The 20,445-nt window shown below is 38.9% G+C and overlaps 1 protein-coding gene across 1 annotated transcript; it reads right to left on the reverse strand.

The window, feature by feature from the left end:
• Positions 1 to 1,945: 1,945 nt before the first annotated feature.
• grnb (granulin b) lies at positions 1,946 to 20,345 on the reverse strand. The gene is made up of 16 exons (XM_052113784.1): positions 20,238 to 20,345; positions 19,269 to 19,356; positions 17,373 to 17,516; positions 16,938 to 17,060; positions 16,744 to 16,842; positions 15,058 to 15,208; positions 13,350 to 13,397; positions 13,151 to 13,242; positions 12,854 to 12,992; positions 10,803 to 10,900; positions 10,178 to 10,420; positions 8,969 to 9,211; positions 7,252 to 7,527; positions 4,444 to 4,692; positions 4,030 to 4,266; positions 1,946 to 3,048 (listed from the first exon to the last, which is right to left on the reverse strand). The coding sequence occupies exons 2-16, from the start codon at positions 19,269 to 19,271 to the stop codon at positions 2,935 to 2,937; spliced, it is 2,259 nt and encodes a 752-aa protein (XP_051969744.1). The 5' UTR covers positions 19,272 to 19,356; positions 20,238 to 20,345; the 3' UTR covers positions 1,946 to 2,934.
• Positions 20,346 to 20,445: the final 100 nt, after the last annotated feature.

The raw sequence follows: 20,445 nt of genomic DNA on the forward strand, positions 1-20,445 counted from the left end.
TATGTCCAGGATAATGACATTACTGGAGCTTTACTTTACATTACCACAGGCTTTATTTTAGGCGACAATCAGGTAAGCGTGACTGTTTTTGTTCTTGAATGTTGTACTTGGGTAAATGTGGGGGCCAGTGGTGGCTCAGCGGTTAAGGCACTGGGTTACTGACCAAAAGGTCGGGGGTTCAAGCTCCAGCACCGCCAGGGTACCACTGTTGGGCCATTGAGCAAGGCCCTTAACCCTATCTGCTCCAGAGACACTGTTTCATGGCTGACCCTGCACTCTGACCCCAGCTTAGTTGGGATATGCGAAAACAACTGCATTTCAGTGGCTCTGTACCTGTACTCTGTACAATGACAATAAAGTTGAATCTTAATCTTAAATCATGTAGTGTGGATGGGACGCAATATGATGCAGAATTTGAATGATAGATAAATTTTTTCGATACACCTCAACTATGTTTCAAGTCTATTAAACGTTAAAAACAGAAGTTGAAACATAGCGGACTCTAGAATTCAAGTTCAATTGTAGACACAAAGTTCCAGAATTCAGACTGTTAAAAATGGATCAGAAAATCAGACCAGAGGCGATATATACGGGTGCGAATGGTGGGACATGTCCCCTTTCATCAGTTACAGGAAGTATCTAATGCAGACGACACAGAAGTGTCTATAGAAGTTCTTGTGCAGGAGTGTTATAAGCAGCGTTCTGTCTATACTCACTACTTCAAGTCCTCCAAAAGCTTGCAAATCACCGGGGAACAGTCCACAAGTTCTGATTCACATATGTGATTTGGATACAGTATGAGAGAGGATGATTTAGATGAGCGTGTTCGATTACTCCCTCAACTCAATTGCTTCATTCACAATAAAATGTGACAAATGTAGTTTTGTGCCATTTGTATTCAGAAAGCAGTTTGAATAAACGTTTCTTTTTGCAATTCTGTTCGATGCTAGTGCAAGTGCTAGTGTCTATATTATACATAATAATAAACTAGTTATTATAGAAAGAAACTTATATCTTAAACCAAAACCTAATTAGCAAATAGCTTGCATTTATAAAAGAACAACAATAATAATAATAAAAAGACATTTATAATTTTTTTTTCCAAAGTGAGGATGTCCTGAAATGTCCCCAAATGAAGTTTGTCCCATTTAGCTATTTTTTTAGGGACAAATTTGTCCCTAGTAAACACAGACACAATTTCATCATGGATTTCCATTAACAAGACAGTTTTCAAACAAAATAGACATGCTCAAATTATCCTAATGAATGCATTTCTGTTTGTTTTCTATTTTTAAAAACCCACTAGCTCCTAACAATTGAACTTAGTCATTTCAAATTTGTATCAGCCTTGATATATGCATGTGCTCACATTGACACACAAAATGTCAGCATACCCGAAACAGCCAGGAAAGGGCTCTGTAAATCTGTAAGCTTTTTCCAAGATTATGTTTTTCTTCCTCGAATCAAACACACTTGGTTGATGAAGACATTTTAAGCTCCAGTATGGGTTTACAGTTAACGGTAACAGTGTTTTAGCCAGTATAAGCGAGACCTCAAACACATTCACACACCAAACTGTGAAACTTGCCATTTGGAATATCTGTGTCAGCCTCTCTGATTGGTTAAATTAGTTTGAAGTCGCTCTTAAAACTCAAACACTTGTCAAAAGGCGAACACTGAAGGAACTTTTCCTTCTTAACATTTGTTCCCCTTTTTTATGATGTTTTGTGTGTTAATCATTAGTTAAACTGGTGAGAAATCCTCCCACAATCCTTGTAAGAACATTTCCTAGATATTCCATTCAACTTTGCGTCACAAACCTCAGCAACACTCGGCAACGAGTGGCCAATCACATCCGCCATGGCAACCAGACAGAGTTTATCAAAAACAGTCATACAAGAAATGAACGAGTCAGCATGATCTATTTTAAAGTTTTTAATTTCAGATTGTTTTTTCTGGTAAAATTATTAACCCCAAAACAAATAAATCCACTTCAACAACTAAGAATAAAAAATAAAAAAGACGATCAATATGACCTCATTGTATCACAGGTCAACATTCAGATTTACTTTATCCTTTGATAAATGTAAAAATACAAATCAGACACAAAAAAAAAACACAAAAGCAAAGTAAGCAGTGGTAGTGAATATTCAGAATGACACTTGCATTTCACCTTAAATAATATTTCAGAAATTGATAAATCTTTCAAAATGCATTTGAGTGCTTCTGACTTCACTAATCCTATAGAAACATGCTAATTGAAAAGCAGGTCATTTTATTTCATTAAAACATGTGAAATTTAACAGAGGCTTTAACCAGAAATGACAGGATTGAAATGTTTGTCCACCTCTTGTCACGGCTCAAATGCAGTCGCAGTTATAATTTTGGAACCAAATCTTTCCGAATCAGATGTTAAATCCTATCAGCCTAAAAAGCTTCGGATTGCAGTTTTCAGTTGCAGTATTTAGTTACATTGTCTAAAAAATCTATACAACTATTGTTGGGGATTTCTGAGAATGTTTCAGCCTCAAATAATCCATTCTAGTTCTGCTCTCAGTTCAGTGTCTTGCATTCTTGAATTCTGCTTTAAATTATTCTGTACTCTGAATTTCTTAAGCAACTGGGAAACTTGCAGAACTCAGTGTTGGCTGATCTTTAAAGTTAATTATTAATTTAATCGGTTACAATCAGAGGCTTTAAACAAACAGTTTTCCAGTTTCTTCTGCTTTAAAATAAGGTTCTATACAATTTTACTCCAGGAAAAAAAGCTAAATGTTTTTAAAAACTAGATGCATCGCTCCCTTATTACATAGCGGGCATCTTAAAAGACAATATTGTATGAAACATGTATTGTTGGGTTTGTGTGTAAAGTACTGCATGTATGTATTTGTCAGTCAGTGGTGGGTGGACATATATGTGTGTTTTCAGTTTCACTTAAAGAGAATTGTCCCACCAAGTGAGTGAGGATACTTTAGTGCAACCTTTCACTTTTGGGTCACATTTGTATCCCACAGGGCAACAGTGTTTCATATCGTTGCAGCATACAGCCTACAAAAAAGAGAGAAATCGTTTTTTTAAATGTTTGCATATTTTAGTACAAAATGTATTTTACTAAAAGGGTATGTTCCAGGTTCAATACAAGTTAAGCTCTTAGAAAATAGTGGACTCTTCTCATGGACTGTGATGATCCGTTTGAATTTTGCGGCATAAATCTAGCAAACTTTTTTGTAATTTTAGTTATATTATCCTGGCATTAACAATAATAAAATTAGTCGCCACTGCTGTGATGGGGTTTCAAATACATCTGCCGAGCAATTGCCAGTAAATTTGGCCTCTTTTTCTTTCTTCTGACTTTCACAATCCATCTCTCTCTCTCCATTTCTTTCCTCTTTTGGAAAGTAATGGAAATGTAATCGTGGATTTTGTCTTAAGCTGTTGGAACAAATGGGAACGCAAAAGTAATAATAATAATATAATAATAGTAAGTTTATAGTAATTCATCTTGCTGTAGTTTACGTTCACATTCCAAACCAAGAAAATAGGAAAAAAGGTCTATTTTGGCTCATTTCTCAGTTCTTTTAAACAAAAATCCCATTTACAGTAATGAATTTACAAATGGAAGTCTATGGGGGAAGACATTCCAGGTTTAAAAGCAACAATGTGCAGCTCATATTTGGTTACAACAAATACATTCAATCATTTTGTACAAAAATGTGTTATTTGAACTGTAAAAATGTCTAAATTGTCCTTTTAGTGGAAGCGCTATTATTTGAAGCACATAAACTTCTGGTTATACCTTGAGAAAGTTACAGGGTTAACCATCATTACATGGTCAAAAATTGGAAATAATCTTGTACAGACAAGATTAGCAAGCGATTAAAATATATAAATAATGTTTTTGTTTTGCAGCTGTACCTGCAAAACAGTGTGCATTCCTTTAAAGATAGCAGTCAATAGTGGTATCGCTCATGTTCAGAGAAATTCAAACGTTCATGGCATTGCTTGTTTATGTTAGGTCTGGTTTGATACCTCTTTATATGGACAACAGGCCCACGTGGAGTCTGACAGTCTACAGCAGGTCTGTGTGTTCGAGCAGCGTGATGACGCATCACACATCACCTCCTCTTCTGGCTGTGTGTTCGAGTGTCTATGGTTTTGTGTCAGAGCGACAATGTGCACATCTGAGGGTTTAATGCAGGTTCCAAACTCTAGGTTGCAGGTGTAGCCCTGTGGACAGCAGTGCGTATGATCATAACAACACACAGCCTGCAGAGAGAGAAAAGTCAACAAATCAGGGAAGCGTATGATCATAACAACACACAGCCTGCAGAGAGAGAAAAGTCAACAAATCAGGGAAGCGTGCCTGATTTGAGAAAGAAATTTAATTCTTTCTCAGATTAAATTCTATAGAAAGAATCACAGAAATAGGATTTGCACAGAAACCTTAACAAGAGGGCAACATCCCCACTCCCCGGTGGGTAATTTACAGCAGGTAGATCCAGACGCACAACTGGTCGTAGAATCACACTTCACATCTTCAACACCAGACAACACCTCTGACCTCTCAGTTACCCTTGCCTCCTGTTTCCTGTACATGGGGATCTCATGGTAGTCTTTAGAGCATGACGTTTTCTCCTCATTACACGTGTAACCACTCGGACAACAGAGATCGTCTTTCTTGCAGCACACCGCCTTAAAAGAGAAGACATACATTTTTTTTATTCAATTCTAGAAGTTAATTCTATGGCTCTGTTCCAAACACTAGTGAGTGGCCAACCTAGCCAGCATTTTTTAGGCATCATAGACATGCTCCTGAGGTAAGAGAGTAGAACAAACTTCTATTGGATATATTGAGGAACAAAAACAACAAGTGTCAAATGTTTTTGGAATTAACTGATATGGAGTCATTTGCTTAGCAACAAATTAAGTGTCAAAGTCTTTTAAAAAATAAACTATAATGAGTGATTAGCTTAGCAACATGCTAGCATCAAACACTTTGGGAATTAAATTATGAATCATTAGCTTAGTAACATGGTAGCGTCAATATTTTTGGGAATCAACCAAGTCGAATGAACAGGTCAGTGTAATAACCTGCCGGACATTAATGCCTGCCACACCTCCACCAGTGCCTTCAGCCCAGCCGCGGGGTCATCATCTGGGAGCCACCCATCTTCAATGTTTTGCCCCATTAATCTCTGAATATATCCAGGTGGTGGGGTAGTGGTCAGGGACGTCTCCATGCCACCCCGCTGCTGGACCCCCTCAAACACCTCTCATCCAAACATCCTTCCTTCAAAGATTACTTGCAACCAGGTTCTATATGTCATAATAACTCGGCACGACCATTTGCGCCAACCCGTTGGCCAACTGGCACTGAGATGTGTCCTCAGTGCCCTACTGGCACTGGCAGGGTATCTCTCAGTAACTCAGTGCCACTGGTTCAGTATGGCATACTATCTCAGCACAAGCCCTCACCAAATATCACCCAGTTTCCCTATTCCTCAGTTTCCTCCTTCCTTCTTAACCATAGCCTGAAACTCCCTTCTCAGCGTCCTCTGCAAATTTCTTCAAAGACTTTCATAAAGCTGCTCCTATGTTGCCAAAGTCTCTAAATAGGTGCTGCATTGATGTTCCCATAAATCTCGTCACCCAACTTCCACAAGATAGGTGGCAGTCCTCAATCCATTTTCCCAACACTCTGCAACCAGATCAGAATATTTTAACTTCTTCCTCTCATAAGCTGTCTCTATTCCCATGGAACAGTAAGCTCAATCATAACTATTTTCCAAGCTGAAGTAGACCACAACACTACATCCGGCCTCAAGGAGGTAATGGCAACCTCCGTAGGAAATTTTAGCTGCTGGCCAAGGTCAGCCATCATTGTCCAATCACTTCCAGGCACCAAGATTGATCTGGCTTCCCTCCATGCTGTGCCTTGTGCGGCACCTCCCTTTTTAACAAATGTGGCTTTTCCACTGCACGGTACAACTCGACTTGACTCTGCTCACTTTTTGGGGGTTTTCCACTGTGCAAAGTACATGGTACTTTTTTTAGTACCACCTCGGTCGAGCTTCCAACAAGCCGAGCCGATACTAAATGTGACGTCAAAACCCTGCACATCACTGATTGTTCAGAGAGAATTGTCACTACCAGCATCATTGGATTTTTGACACGAGACATGAAAATCTAATTTGCAGTGTTTATAGAACAGCATTCTTCCACCTCAGAAATATCTCTGTTGCTGATGCCGAAAAACGAATTAATGCATTCAAGACTAGATTATTGTAATGCATTACTGGGAGGATGTCCAGCAACTTCAATAGGTTAAAAATGCAGCTGCCAGAGTTTAGACAAGAACCAAGAAATAAGATAATATTAGCCTCTTTTGAATAAATGAATGAACGTTACATTTATATAGCGCTTTTCTGACACTACACTCAAAGCGCTTTACACAGTGAAAAGGGGACTCTTCTCAAACACCACCAGTGTGCAGCATCCACCAGGATGATGCAACAGCAGCCATAGTAAACCGGTATGCTCACCACACACCAACGTTTGGTGGAGAGGAGATAGTGCAGTGATAGAGCCAATTAATGGATGGGGATTATTTGGAAGCCATGATTGATAAGGGGCCAATTGGGATTTTTAATGACTACAGAGAGTCAGGACCTCAGTTTAATGTCTCTCCGAAGACAGGTGCCTTTTTACAGTATAGTGTGCCCATCACCATCACTATACTGGGGCATTAGAAACAACTGAGCACCCCCTGCTGGACTCCCTAATACCTCTTCCAGCAGCGACATTAGTTTTCCAAGGAGGTCTCCCATCCAGGAACTGACCAGGCTCAGCCATGCTTAGCTTCAGTAGGCAACCAGTCTTTAGCTACAGGATGATATGGCAGCTGGCTGCATTTTTTTGTCATTATAGATATTACAGTTTCATGCATGATTTTCTGTACAGCTGCTTTGAAATGATGTGGTCGTGAAAGCGCTATACAAATACTAATGACTTGACCTAAACATTGAATAGGTTGCTCTGCCACAAACAGGATTCTTTCCCCCTCCACCTCATATGAAATCCGATCGTCCCACACCCCTTTCTAATAGAAAGACTATGTGATTTTGTTGATAGTAGATAACAAGGCAGCTCACTAGTTTTTGGAGACATTAATGTAGATGATATGCAGGTGAAAAGTGGAGTCTGTATTTCTCCTGTCATGGGTGTATGTGCATGAATAATTTAATGTCTAACCTTTGGCAAAGGACAGCAGCCCCACTTGCCGAGTTTGTTCATAAAGCAGCAGGTATCGTCTCTGGGACAGCTGGTATGATCATCACACATATGCCTGTGCCCCTTTCCCGCCAGTGCTGCAACAGCATTAGGTTCAGACCGATGCGTCACGCTCAGTGCAGGCTGCTTCTTCAACCAGGGTATGCTGGTAAGGCCAGGATGAACACAGGTTTTGTGAGTCAAGTCACACTTGTAGGTCTGTGGACAGCAGTGCACCTGATCACCACAGCACACAGCCTGAAAGCAGAGAATACATACAGGTATAATATTAATGAGCAGTACATGTGTAGTCTCAAGCATAATTTATAAAATGGAAGCAGCAGACATTTTTTGTTCCGTACAAATAAAAGCACACTAGAAACACGTTTTTACACTACATGCATGGAAGTTGGTCAACAATCAGGCAGATGACAAATCAGTAGGTAATCTGTATTTGTTGTAAAAATGCAATCTTTAAGTTTGTGTTGAGCATCATCCATTAATCCATCTTCAACAGCTTATCCGAAGTTGGGTCACGGGGGCAGCAGCTCCAGCAGGGGGCCCCAAACTTCCCTATCCCGAGCCACATTAACCAGCTCTGACTGGGGGACCCCGAGGCGTTCCCAGGCCAGTGTGGAGATGTAATCTCTCCACCTAGTCCTGGGTCTTCCCCGAGGCCTCCTCCCAGCTGGACGTGCCTGAAACACCTCCCTAGGGAGGCGCCCAGGGAGCATCCTTACCAGATGCCCAAACCTCCTCAACTGGCTCCTTTCAACGCAAAGCTCTACTCAGAGCTCCTCAAGGATGACTGAGCTCCTCACCCTATCTCTAAGGGCAAAGCCCGCCACCCTTCTGAGGAAACCCATTTCAGCCGCTTGTACTCGCGACCTAGTTCTTTCGGTCATGATCCAGCCTTCATGACCATAGGTGAGGGTAGGAATGAAAATTGACCGGTAGATCGAGAGCTTTGCCTTCCGGCTCAGCTCTCTTTTCGTGACAGCGGTGCGATAGAGCGAGTGCAATACCGCCTTCCGGCCAACCACACGCTCCATTGTCCCTTCACTCGTGAACAAGACCCCGAGGTACTTGAACTCCTTCACTTGGGGCAATACCTCCTTCCCTAGTGTTGAGCATCATACACTTATCCAAAAAAAAAAAGAAAGAAAAAAAAAAAAAGTGTACTTTTGTAAAACAAGCTTTCGAAGATATTAATTTGTAACATTAAGATGGTAACCTGGCTAGCTACAATCTTCGTGGCTGGCATGCACACTTGTATATAAAGAACCACACCTACACTTAGTTTTAACTAAGGCTGTCGATGCAATACGTTAATTTAGTACAATTGATGATTTAAAAATTAACTCAATTAATCATGCCTTGTCAAATCAACAAATACATCAGGCAGCACAGCCTATCACAGATGACGCACTCTTGTGTGTAATAATAACTGGACCGAGCACAACAGATGGCAGGAATCACGAGACGCTGTTTTTTTTAAGTTTCAAACTACGTTTAACTTGACGCAGCATCTAAATTTATTGGCTGGCTTTAAGCAATTTCTGGGAGCTTGTGTGCATTAAAGGCTTCTTCCTGTCTGAGTGGGCAGTTCTTGGCACAAAATAAGCTGTTAAGTGGGCCAGACTTATTTGTATGCCTGGTATAGAGAGGAAAAAGTTGGCACATATGCACCAGTATGTACCTGTGGCAGAGGGCAGCATCCCCATGCTCCTGCGTTTAGTTTGCAACAGGTTGTCCCTGTTGGACAGAGTGATGTGTCATCGCAGCTTTGATTCTGTGATGGCAGGGTCACTGCAGCAATCTTTCTCACCAAAGGCACAGAAAAACGGGGACCCTGATCACTGGCACTGTCGCAGGAACTGGCAGCCAGATTACACACAGTATCATGGGGGCAACAGTGGATATGGTCTTCACAACAAATTGCCTGGAAATAAAATATAACAATTAACACAATCCCAGTAAATCTCACTGATCTTGACAAAAACTGACTTCATACATTTCATGAGGTTTTTAACTTGGTACGCTTCAATGCAAGGGATCTCACAAAACTTTCAAGATTGGGTATGTGCTAGTTAAAGATTAAGGGGCTGTTCACACTGAACAGGTTTTTGCATCTGTCTGTAGTTTTTCAATTGATTTCCTAAGCAAACATGCCCTAGGTGGGTATCTTTGACCATTGCTCCGCCTTTGCCATTTGTTCAGCATCTCGTACAGGAATGCTGGTTTTCAGAAGCTATGTCAAGTTGAAAAGAACTTCAACTATTAAAAAAAGCTTTTGGAGACACCTGCGTTTTTTTAATGCAAGAACGTGTTTGGTCTGAATGGCCCCTAAGAACCTGCCTTTGAAACTACAATTCTGGATTGTGTTACCATCCAAATTACAAATTTACTTTGTGGCAAATAATCAAGCAGTGGTTTCATTCCAAGCATTTAAGAGAACAAAAATATAATATCCTTGGAAATTGCCACAAAATATAAAGGAATAGAAAGTTGAAGCAACTGGGGAAGCCACTGTGGCTCTTTTTTGTTTTTAGACATAATAAAACTGTTATTACATTTATTTATTAATAAATTGTTTCCATCATAATTTATGCACATCTTCTCACAGAATAAATAAAAAATAAAACATGTAAATAAAAAGTATCCACCTCAAGTGAGCATATACGTGCAAATTTTAAACCACATCTTGGTGTTTCTATCCAGCATTTTTTATGCATTATCCCAAAATATGCATAAAATATGTGGACTGTGGATGGAAACCCAGTAAATGTTTATAGTGATTTCAGCACTGCTTCAAGCTGCACTTCAAGATTCTTTTGAGAATAGTGCTGTTGAGTTTTACACAAATAATTGGCAGATTTTAAAATGGGAAAAATAAAAAGCTATTTACTTCTGGCAGTGGGCAGCACCCCCAGCCTCCAGTCAATAGTTTGCAGCATGTAGAATCATCGGGACATGACATCGTCTCGTCACATTTATGATTGGGTGATTCTGGAGCCATTGGAAAAGTGGACACCTTCTTTACCCAGGGTACAGACATCAAAAGGTCAGCTGGGTCATCGCAAGTGGCCGTAATGAGGTTACACACAGTGCCATGAGGACAGCAGTGGGCATGATCCTCACAACACACGGCCTGGAGAGTATAAAAAAAACTAATTGTAAAACAATCAGTTTATATCTGTTGATGCAACCATTCAGAGTTAACTTGAAGTTGAGAAAACAGTGGTTCAACACACATTAGCCGATTGCTGGATTGCCAATATTGAAATCCTTGTATCATGCTTGGGCCTTTTTGAATATACAAGTTCCTCTTTAATCTCATGAGATGTTTCTAGTTCATACGTCATCCAAACCGCTTCAAACCTACAATATTTGCAATGCATTACCAGCACATAACCTTTGTGTTGTAAAAATGGTGGGTTTGACCTTGGATATTGATAACATGTGAACTAGAACCTTTGTTATAGCCTCAGTTATCAAACTGCAAATGTTTACTTGAAATAAAGTCAGCATACCTCCAGTAGGGGGCAGCATGCCCAGGTGCCGCCTTCTGTCTTACAGCAAGTGGTACCACTTTCACATGCTACAGTTTCATTACAGGGAACAATATTTTCTACAGAGAGAAAAAAGTGTAAATGAGAACAAAAAACAAATAAATATCTACACACACACACAACTCAGTGAAGTTGGCACCCCATATAATTAAATAATCACCAAAACTATTCAATTTGTTTCTGCGGTGTTTGTGCTTGAAAAAAGAATGTTTGTGCTGGTTTGGTGTTTGAGATATTAAGCATTCATTTTTGGGCAGTGTGATGTCACTCTCCACCCCATTCCACTCAAATTGATCCAAACTGGTCGTTTGTGCTCGGTTTGTGCCGTTAAAACAAACGTTGTAACTATTATATTGACAGTTTGATAATTGGCAGTAACTTCAAGCTTCAAATCCAAATCACTTATGCCCTGTATTTGTGAGTGCAGCAAAGTTAATTTTATATTTGACATTCGTGACAATACCCATTAAACTCTCCGTGCAAATCACATTTTCAAGCCAAACCAACCTGGACACGCAATGAGTAGGTTTTCTTTGCCTAGCACAAAGCTGAATTAAAAAATTAAAAAAAAGAGATTTTTTTGTCATATCAATTTTATTAGCCCTATAAATCAATTAAACAATTTGATATGACATCACAACAAATTTGAAATGTTCTTAAAAATATCCCTTTCATGACAAGACTCTAGAGACTCTTTGAACTAGAGACAAGAAACCAACTCCAAAACACTACGAATATTATTCTTTACGTAGCACAAGACTTGTTTTTGGGAGTAAATGTTCTGTACATTTTATCAATTATCCCTATAAATCTATTAAACTCAATGACTATAGAATTATAATATCTGTATAAAATGTACTGAACATTTACTCCCAAAAACACTTCACGGAGCTGCTACACACACACTCTATTGATCCAAGTGAGGAAATTGTATTGAAGTTTAAAAGTTCAGCGATCCAACACATTAGAAAATATCGATAATAAACAATAGATGTTTCTTCAACTTCGGGCACTTTTAGCTCTGTGAATTTCTACGCGTAAAATCCTGTTAGAACACTTTTCACACTCTCACTAGTTTATTAAATTTATCTGTTAACAAGGTCCAACGGTGAATGTTTATGCGACTCATTTGTCTTGCTAAGGGTAATTTCATAGCTAACATTTTATGTATCCACAATAAACACTATTAAATAAGATTTTCACACTTTTGGAAAAATAACTGCTAGATTGGAAATATCCTCCAATAAACATATTTTGCTCACAAGTGGTATTTGTCATGAATTTTCTCATATTTCATCTCAAGCATGCTCTTCAATAACACTTGTCCACTTGGTTAACAAAAACGAACTTCTGAAAAGACTTTATTAGGGAACAAATTGTTTGGTGTGGTGGAAAATGACGGCACAACTGTGGGACAGTTTTTGAAAAATCGTTAGATATAATTTTCACACAATACATGTTGAAATGGTTTATGTTTATTTCCCGCATTGGTTACATTTTCGTAGATTTAAACATGTAACAATATGTATTATTATAGTGGATTTTCATAGTTTAAAATGAAAGTCTGGGTCAAGGCTAAAACAGTCAAATCTACAGGCAAGTCATTTGAAAAGTACCAAACATAAATGATGAAGGCCTGGTAAAACGTCCATTTTAATGTGACCGTCACATAAAAATAAAGATTAAATCTGTTAGTTTTAGTAAAAATCAACCCCTGGGACATGAAACTGCCTGATGTTGAAGAAACACTCAGATAAATAATGAGAAGGAACAATAAGGAAATCAAACTTTTAGGTTAAGCACAGCAATTTAAAGTTCCTCTATAGGAGCATTTACAATTTAAAACTTTTCCCAAGTTATTATGGCCTCAACTTATTCCATACTTAATGTGTGAATTTGAACGCATTAGATGCAGCATTTGCACACAAAAGATGGTAGATCTTTTCTCAGAGCCAAGTTTACTTGATTGCACTTTTGCAATTAAGAAGTTGTACTGAGTGAATAGACTTTACCTCTGGGCTTGACGGAAGAGAGGGCTGGAATCTTTTTGGCCATTGATGTGACACCATTGGCCGACACACAGGTGCTGTGGATGAGGTCACAAGTTGTAGCCTCTGGGCAGCAATGCAAATGATCAGAACAGCATACAGCCTGCAAAGAACACACATATTTACAGATGAATATACATTCATGCTTACAGTCTGTATCTCTGTGACAACCAGAGAGCAACCATGAAATATGACTTGAACACTTAAACCCTATTGAAAGGGAAAAATAATAAAATATGCTTCTAGACAAACAGGAAGCACCTTTGGCATTGGGCAGCATCCATAGCTTCCGCTGACCAGCTGACAGCATGTTGTGTCATCTGGACATGTGGAAACCTGATCTGGACAGATACCTGTGTGCACACAAACACATCAATTATCAAGTTTCAACAAACAAAACATCATGATGAATAAAGAACTAGAACAAATATTTAATTATAAATCAAAACCTCAGTCTTACCATTGCTACTGCCGCTGGGCTCTGTTGGCAGCTCCTTTGCGCTTACAACTGCAAGATCAAAATAAAACATCCATAACAATCGACTAGTGTAAAACGGAAAAGCATTTTACACCAAATTCATTTCTAATTCCTACAAGAAAAATTTATATACTATTAAAAAAGGACAGGAAGTTGACTCGCTGCAATAAAGTACGCATAACCAATAAATGCAAGCAAGATGGCATTAACTACTGAGATAGTGGTTAAAAGCTCCTTGTGAAGGGAGAAGGAAAGACACTTAATAATCAGAAATTCCTAGTTTAGTAAACAGTGTTATGATAGTACCTGCACATGCATTACTGATCAAAAACACAGTGACGTTGGTTTTCACCATTGTTCATCACAATGGCTATTCTGTTGTACGCGTACGCGTAAATAAATGTTGTGAAAAAGATATTTTAAGGAATACTTCACCCAAAAATGAAAATGATGTCATTATTTATTCACCCTAATGTTGCTCCAACCCTGAATGACTTTCTTTTCTTCAAAAAGTACACTTTTATAAAGTCTTCACAGGGTTTATTTGCAATGTAATGAAAGTGAAGAGAGACTCTGGTCTGTCAAGCTCGAAAAAAGAACTGTTACCAAATAATAACACCATATTCGGAGTGTAACAGATAAAGGACGGGCAAGGAGGCGGTGGGAACCAGCTGAACACTCAAGTTTAATGATATAAATTAACTTAAAACATAAAGACACACACAACCTGGCTGCGTAAGTCTCTCTCTCTCACAAACTGGCACCTCCGGCTCGTCATTATCCCTATCTTGGCTAATTAACCCGCCCTCCTCGTCACACAGAGTAATCAATATCAATTTAAGGCGTCATTCACTCTCAATTCAAGTAACATCATAAATGACATGCTTACATCAAATATGTTGATAAAATCAAACCTCGTTGGTTCTCATCATCTGGTGACCAAACATGACGTCATGATATTTGGTTATAGTGTGCGAGACGTATTAATTACTTTTGCGGTGGTTTTATGGCACTTTTTTGCTCTTTTTTTCCAAGCTTGACACTTTGTAGTCACTATTCACAGAAGAAAGAAATTCATACATGTTTGGAGTGACATAAAGGTGAGTAAATAATGACAGAATTAAAATCATTTTTTTTTTTTATGTTTGTCTGTCATATTACATTTGAATTGGTGGACACAACTTGGGAGGAGCCATTTTTGTTTTGTTTTTTTCTCCTCCCCCTTTTCTCCACAATTTGGAATTCCCAATGCGCCCCAAGTCCTCGTGATGGCGTAGTGACTCGCCTCAGTCCGGGTGGCGGAGGACGAATCTCAGTTGCCTCCGCGTCTGACACCGTCAATCCGTGCATCTCATCACATGGCTTGTTGAATGCATTACAGCGGAGACCTAGTGCACGTGTAGGCTTCATGCTATTCTCCACAGCATCCACGCCCAACTCACAACGTGTCCCACTGAGAGCGAACCACATTATAGCGACCACGTGGAGGTTACCCCATGTGACTCTAACCTCCCTAGCCACCAGGCCAATTTGGTTGCTTAGAAGACCTGGCTAGAGTCACTCAGCACGCCCTGGATTCAAACTTTTGACTCCAGGTGTGGTAGTCAGCATCTTTACTCACTGAGCTACCCAAGCCCCCTGGGAGGAGCAATTTGATAAAACTAACTAACTATGTTAGTCACAGTCATACCTGCTTTTTTCTCTGACGGCATCCTACGTCGGGCGGCAAACTTCCTCCAGAGAGGGGAGGGGCCATAGGTGTCAGACAAACACATTGAATGTTCGAGGTCACAGGTTGTTCCCTCAGGACAGCAGTGTCGTTTATCTTCACAACAAACAGCCTAAACACACGCCAAGGAAAGAAAGTACAAATGAATACAAATGTATCAATAACCATATACGGTAAAGTGCAGTCTCTGCTTCAGACAACACACTCATTGATTGCCTGTCTGATGTATATTGCACACAAAACTGGAAAGCACTTTCTCAATCTGGCAAAATCTAATCTGATTGGCTGCCTTAATATAATTTCTGGGATTACATCGTGAAATAATAATACTTTGGTAATATATGATCGTTTTCTACCCTGTCTCTGGCCACCCACACTTGGTTTTGGCCTAAGCGCCTCCTTAAAACTTCAACATATATACCCACTGCTATGATTGGCTACCATTGTGCAGCCCCTCAAATACAGCCATAATTGAAACTCAATCGGGGGCACGTCTTGTCAAAAACATTAGAACCTATTATAATCAATGATGCCGTCTACACTGGTAGCATCCATAATGTACAACAAGAGGCACAGCAGCTGAATGAAAGCATGGCTTGCTTACTTTCAGAGTTGTAACTTGACAATGCATCTTTTAAAAGCAGACGAGATACATGACAATGGTCAAAGACATCTGTCTAGTGCATGTTTATATACAAAACAATTACAAATAGTTCAGATGGGTCCCCTTTGGGGTTCAGGAATAGTTATGCCACGCTAGGCCTGTCTGTCCTGCTCTCGCTCTCAATCTCGAGGAAGAGTGTGATGATGTTAAGTAGGGGTTGATGTTTTTTCACTGTAGAGGCGTAAATGAACGGGCCCCCAAATGACGTGGGGTAGTCACGGAAGTAGAGAAAGAGGCGTTTCTGCAGCTTGGTTTTAATAAATGCTTTTATTGTTTTGGGGATTAAGTTTTTAAATTTAAAGTATGTTTTTATAGTAGCACGACCTCATGTCAAAATATAAAGGAAAATTGATACCTTATGACTGCTTTATAATAAGCTACTTTGTCCCATCTAAAATCAGGTGATGTCAACACCCCTTTGCATTATAAAACAAATGTGCGAGTCCAAAAATGTGGATTAATTAGGGTCTACGGTGTAACAAAATCATGCATATTTTTGAAACGTCACAATTCATTGTTTTTTTGGTTTGGGAATTATGGCACAAATATTTTGATTAAGCTTAACTTGGATTAAACCCAGAAGATTATTTTACTTAGATATTCACACCCTGGGCAGAATCGTATTTTCTGCTTTGTTTTCTGTTGCTATTTTCGTGAAAATAACTTATTACTAAAGATTCTGATCACAAGCCTAAAAACATTTCCCACAATTTTTTATGTTTTCCGTTCCCAGAGACGGCCACGCCACTATCTGAATACATTTTCTCCACAACATCCTATTATTGTGGTCTATGCATTTCAGATAATCCCACTGTAGTTGGACGCATTACACGCCGCTCAGACAGTCTCTTCCTGTCTAAGTGAGTGGTCCTTAACCAGAAAAAGCTGCAATGAGGACCTAACTCTATGCCATGAGTCTGGCTAAACATTCATACAGTGTGACAGCATTCAAACAAAGAAATATGAACAAAAGGGTGCTTTACATTCTTCATAGGACAGCAGCCCCAGCTCCCATCAGGCATCTGACAGCAGGTGGTGTCGTCAGGACACTCAGACACTTGATCCGGACAAAACACGGCTTGCTGGAAACAAAAGGAGAACAAGAACCATTTCAACACTGATTATTTAAGAACGGCTTATCTGGGTCTGTAGGTGTGCACATGGACATGGGTGTTACCTGCTTTGTGGCGACTCTTACCACCCAGTCTAAAACATGCGTTTTGTTCACACACTTAGAATGTTCCAAGTCGCACAGAGTGCCTTCATAACAGCAATGCAAGTGATCCGAACAGCATTCTGCCTGCAAACATGCACACAAACCAAGAGCCAATTCATATAAATGTGCACATTGTTTATTTGTCTGCAACAAGCACATATTAATGGGATCACCCAAAAATGAAAATTCTATCAATTATTCACCCTCTTGCTGTTAAAAACTAGTGTGAAATTACAATTTTCCTTTGTGTGGGAACCATTCTTTTAAAGTTGTTGAAAATTAATTGTGGTGAACTTAGTTTACATAGAAAGGAATGTATATTTTGCTCACTGACACAAAAAAGGTAAAGCAATGCACTCCCTTGTGCACACATATATATCTAAAACACACACTTACGTTAGGAAGAGGGCAGCAGCCGTACCCTCCTGACGGTGTTTGGCAGCAGGTGTTTCCATCTTCACACATTCCCCCATCAGGACAAATCAGAGCACTGCATACGTTCAGAAGCACACACAGTAATGCTGCGAAAACAGCACGCACCTGAAAAGGAGAGGGAGAGGATGAAAAGTGACCATTAATTACTTTTGTGTTTATTGTCAAACCTTTAAAACCATTTGAAGACAAACCCTCTAATTTACAGCCGTTAAAATGCACTGCAATATGAATCACAGATCACTTGTAACTGAATCAAAAACACTTTCAAGCTCACACAATTTGTTTTGTAATCTAGGATAATTTCAATTAAGGCAATATATATTTTTCATGATATGTTTTCAGTTTCTATGTCAAATGGGTCATGAAATGCTCTTTTTATATATATATATATATATATATATATATATATATATATATATATATATATATATATATATAGTTTTATTATCTTCCCTGAGGTCCACTGATAATGTAAAAAGATATTTTGCACCAAAACTGTCATAATTTAGTAAAATATGCATGCTGGGTGTCTCCAGTTAGACTTCCTAAGCAACCAATTGGCCCGGTTGCTGGTTTAAGTTGAAGACTGAAGGGAGGAGATCAAAGACGTAGTATGCAGGGTGAGATCTGGACAAATAAATGTCCTCAACTGATGGTAAACGTGTGCTGATGATATTTTGGTAACTTGTTGCAGAGCCCTCTGTTCCTCTCTTGTACAACTGCCGTACCAAGATGTGATGCAGTATATCAGTACACATCGATATATGTACACAAGAAGTTTCTGATGCAATCTTGCTTTCTTTAATCTTCTCAGAAAATAAAGACGTTGTTGTGCCTTTCCAATGACAGTGGAGGTGTGTGTGTAGTCATCTCGAACGATCAATCATCACTCAAGAGAGTGAACCTACTTTATTTATTGATCTGCTGTAGCTTAAACTCTGCTTCAGTGTTAGTTTTTACCACCAGCGAGTGAGACCCAGCTAAACACCAGGAGTGTGCATTTAACACCAGGGATTTGGCTGTGTATTTGTCTCCTAATCTATGGAATAGTCTCCCTAACACTGTTCGGGACGCAGACACACTCACTCAGTTTAAGTCTAGACTAAAGACTCATCTATTTAGCTAGGCATACACCTAATGTATCCATCAACTCACAATTAGGCTGCTTTAGTTAGGTCTGCCTGAACCAGAAACAGGGATCATGATCTATAACTCAGCAATAAATTGAATGGCATCTACACTAATATTATTCTATATGTTTCCCCGATTCATATCCCGAGGTTACCAGAGCCGGCCAGATCCTGCTCCGTGTCATTGAGTGATGATGAAACTACAGCTGGTGCTACTTCAGTGTTTTACGATGTACTTCAGAGGATGAACTGATACCAACTCCAATTGTAAGACACGGGATACTTCATATGACACTGCCTGAACCTTGGACTTAGGAAAGACCTCATTGAAATGACCTGCCGGTTGAACTGTGATGCACCTCATTGATCTCTGCCTGCATCACCTTTGCCTATTGATTGACTACACTCTTATAATGGTATACATAAACTATCATTTAACTGCCAACAAAACCCTTCATCAGCCAACTAACAAAGGACAATTCATCTCTGAGAACTTCTGCAGTGTGTGTGTGTGTGTTTATCATTTATTGGTGAAAAAGTGAACTTTCATGGTTAGTGGTCTAAGAATAATATTATATGCAATATGTGACTAGATTATTTGTATGCACGTCATTATTATTTATTGCAAGGCTTCTTTTTTTTTTTATTGTAATTTTTGTTAATATTGTTTATTGTTAATATTGTGTTTCTTTTCCTGATTGATATGACTTAATAAAAAAATACTCACCATTGTTTTCGGTAATTTTCGGCAGTTCTACGAAACTAATTCTGTTCAAAATGTCAGATTGATACCCATGAACTCCTCCTTTCTTGCCCTAAAATACAAACACACAAAACAAGTCAATAAATCCAATACATGTATATACACACACACACACAAAAAAAGAAAATTTAAAAAAAAAAATTGTTGTGCAGTTATAAATCACTGTTGTGCTAAATGACCCATATTTTAAGGTTAAGTTCCAACTCTGGATGTAACACACAATATCTCTAGAATAGATTCACAATCTTATTGATTTTATCTATAGGAAAAGTACGGAAATCCACTTCCTATAGACAACAGGACCAATGCATTTAATAAGGACAACTGTGTAGACATTTACTACTACTGTATGAACCCACTATAAAAAGGAAATAAGACATGCACCATGACAGTACCATGTTATTCATTTGTAAATACAATGGTAAATGTGTCACCTGATATCATCAGTGTAAAGGTATTTTGTAAAAGACAAAGTTCAACCAATTTGAAAGATGCTGACAACAAAGTACCCCCTAACATGCTTAACAGACACTAATCTCATCACCCAGCACTAAATAAACAATGACCTAAATAATCAGCAAATCATGTGATGACTTTGGAGCCTTTGGTAACAAATAAAAAGCACATGACTGTTCGGATATTCATTTTTTTAATTTTAGACAATACCCAAATTGACATCATTACACTATTAGCAATGTCGTCTTTTCCTCTACAGCTTCCATTCGTTGAAGCAGTAAATATGTTTTTATTATTGGGAAGAATAGTAGTTAGTAACTGAAATGTATAATTCTCAGTTAACTTTCTTCTAAACTGCTGATACATTGAATCAGTTTCTCATTGTTTGCGACGGAAGCGCGGGAGCTCAGCGGGAATAAACCTAAACTAGAAAACATCACGACATCAATATAAACCGGAAGATATTAGCAACCTTACCGTACTTTCACAAGACCGAAGAAATAACAGTTTGTGTTGGATGATAAATGAGCAGTGAAGCCAGTATCCCTCCTCTGTTGAGTTTGAGTGTTTGTATGTTATCACGTGATTGCAGCCGTGTCATATGACACACTGGGGAGGGGGTCGTTGTTTTTCATTTATTATAAACATATTATCATGAACTACAGCAACAACGTTTTTTAAACTT

This window comes from Xyrauchen texanus, chromosome 41, assembly GCF_025860055.1.
Source record: "Xyrauchen texanus isolate HMW12.3.18 chromosome 41, RBS_HiC_50CHRs, whole genome shotgun sequence".
Classification (NCBI taxonomy): Eukaryota; Metazoa; Chordata; class Actinopteri; order Cypriniformes; family Catostomidae; genus Xyrauchen; species Xyrauchen texanus.

What these genes read in the sequence shown, in the direction of transcription:
- grnb (XM_052113784.1), bottom strand. An exon ending in CTCTTCCGTCAAGCCCAGAG is followed by an intron (nt 10,901 to 12,853) that starts GTAAAGTCTATT and finishes TTCTCTCTGTAG; the next exon opens with AAAATATTGTTCCCTGTAAT. An exon ending in GGTGCTGCCCACTGCCAGAA is followed by an intron (nt 9,212 to 10,177) that starts GTAAATAGCTTT and finishes TTTTATTTCCAG; the next exon opens with GCAATTTGTTGTGAAGACCA.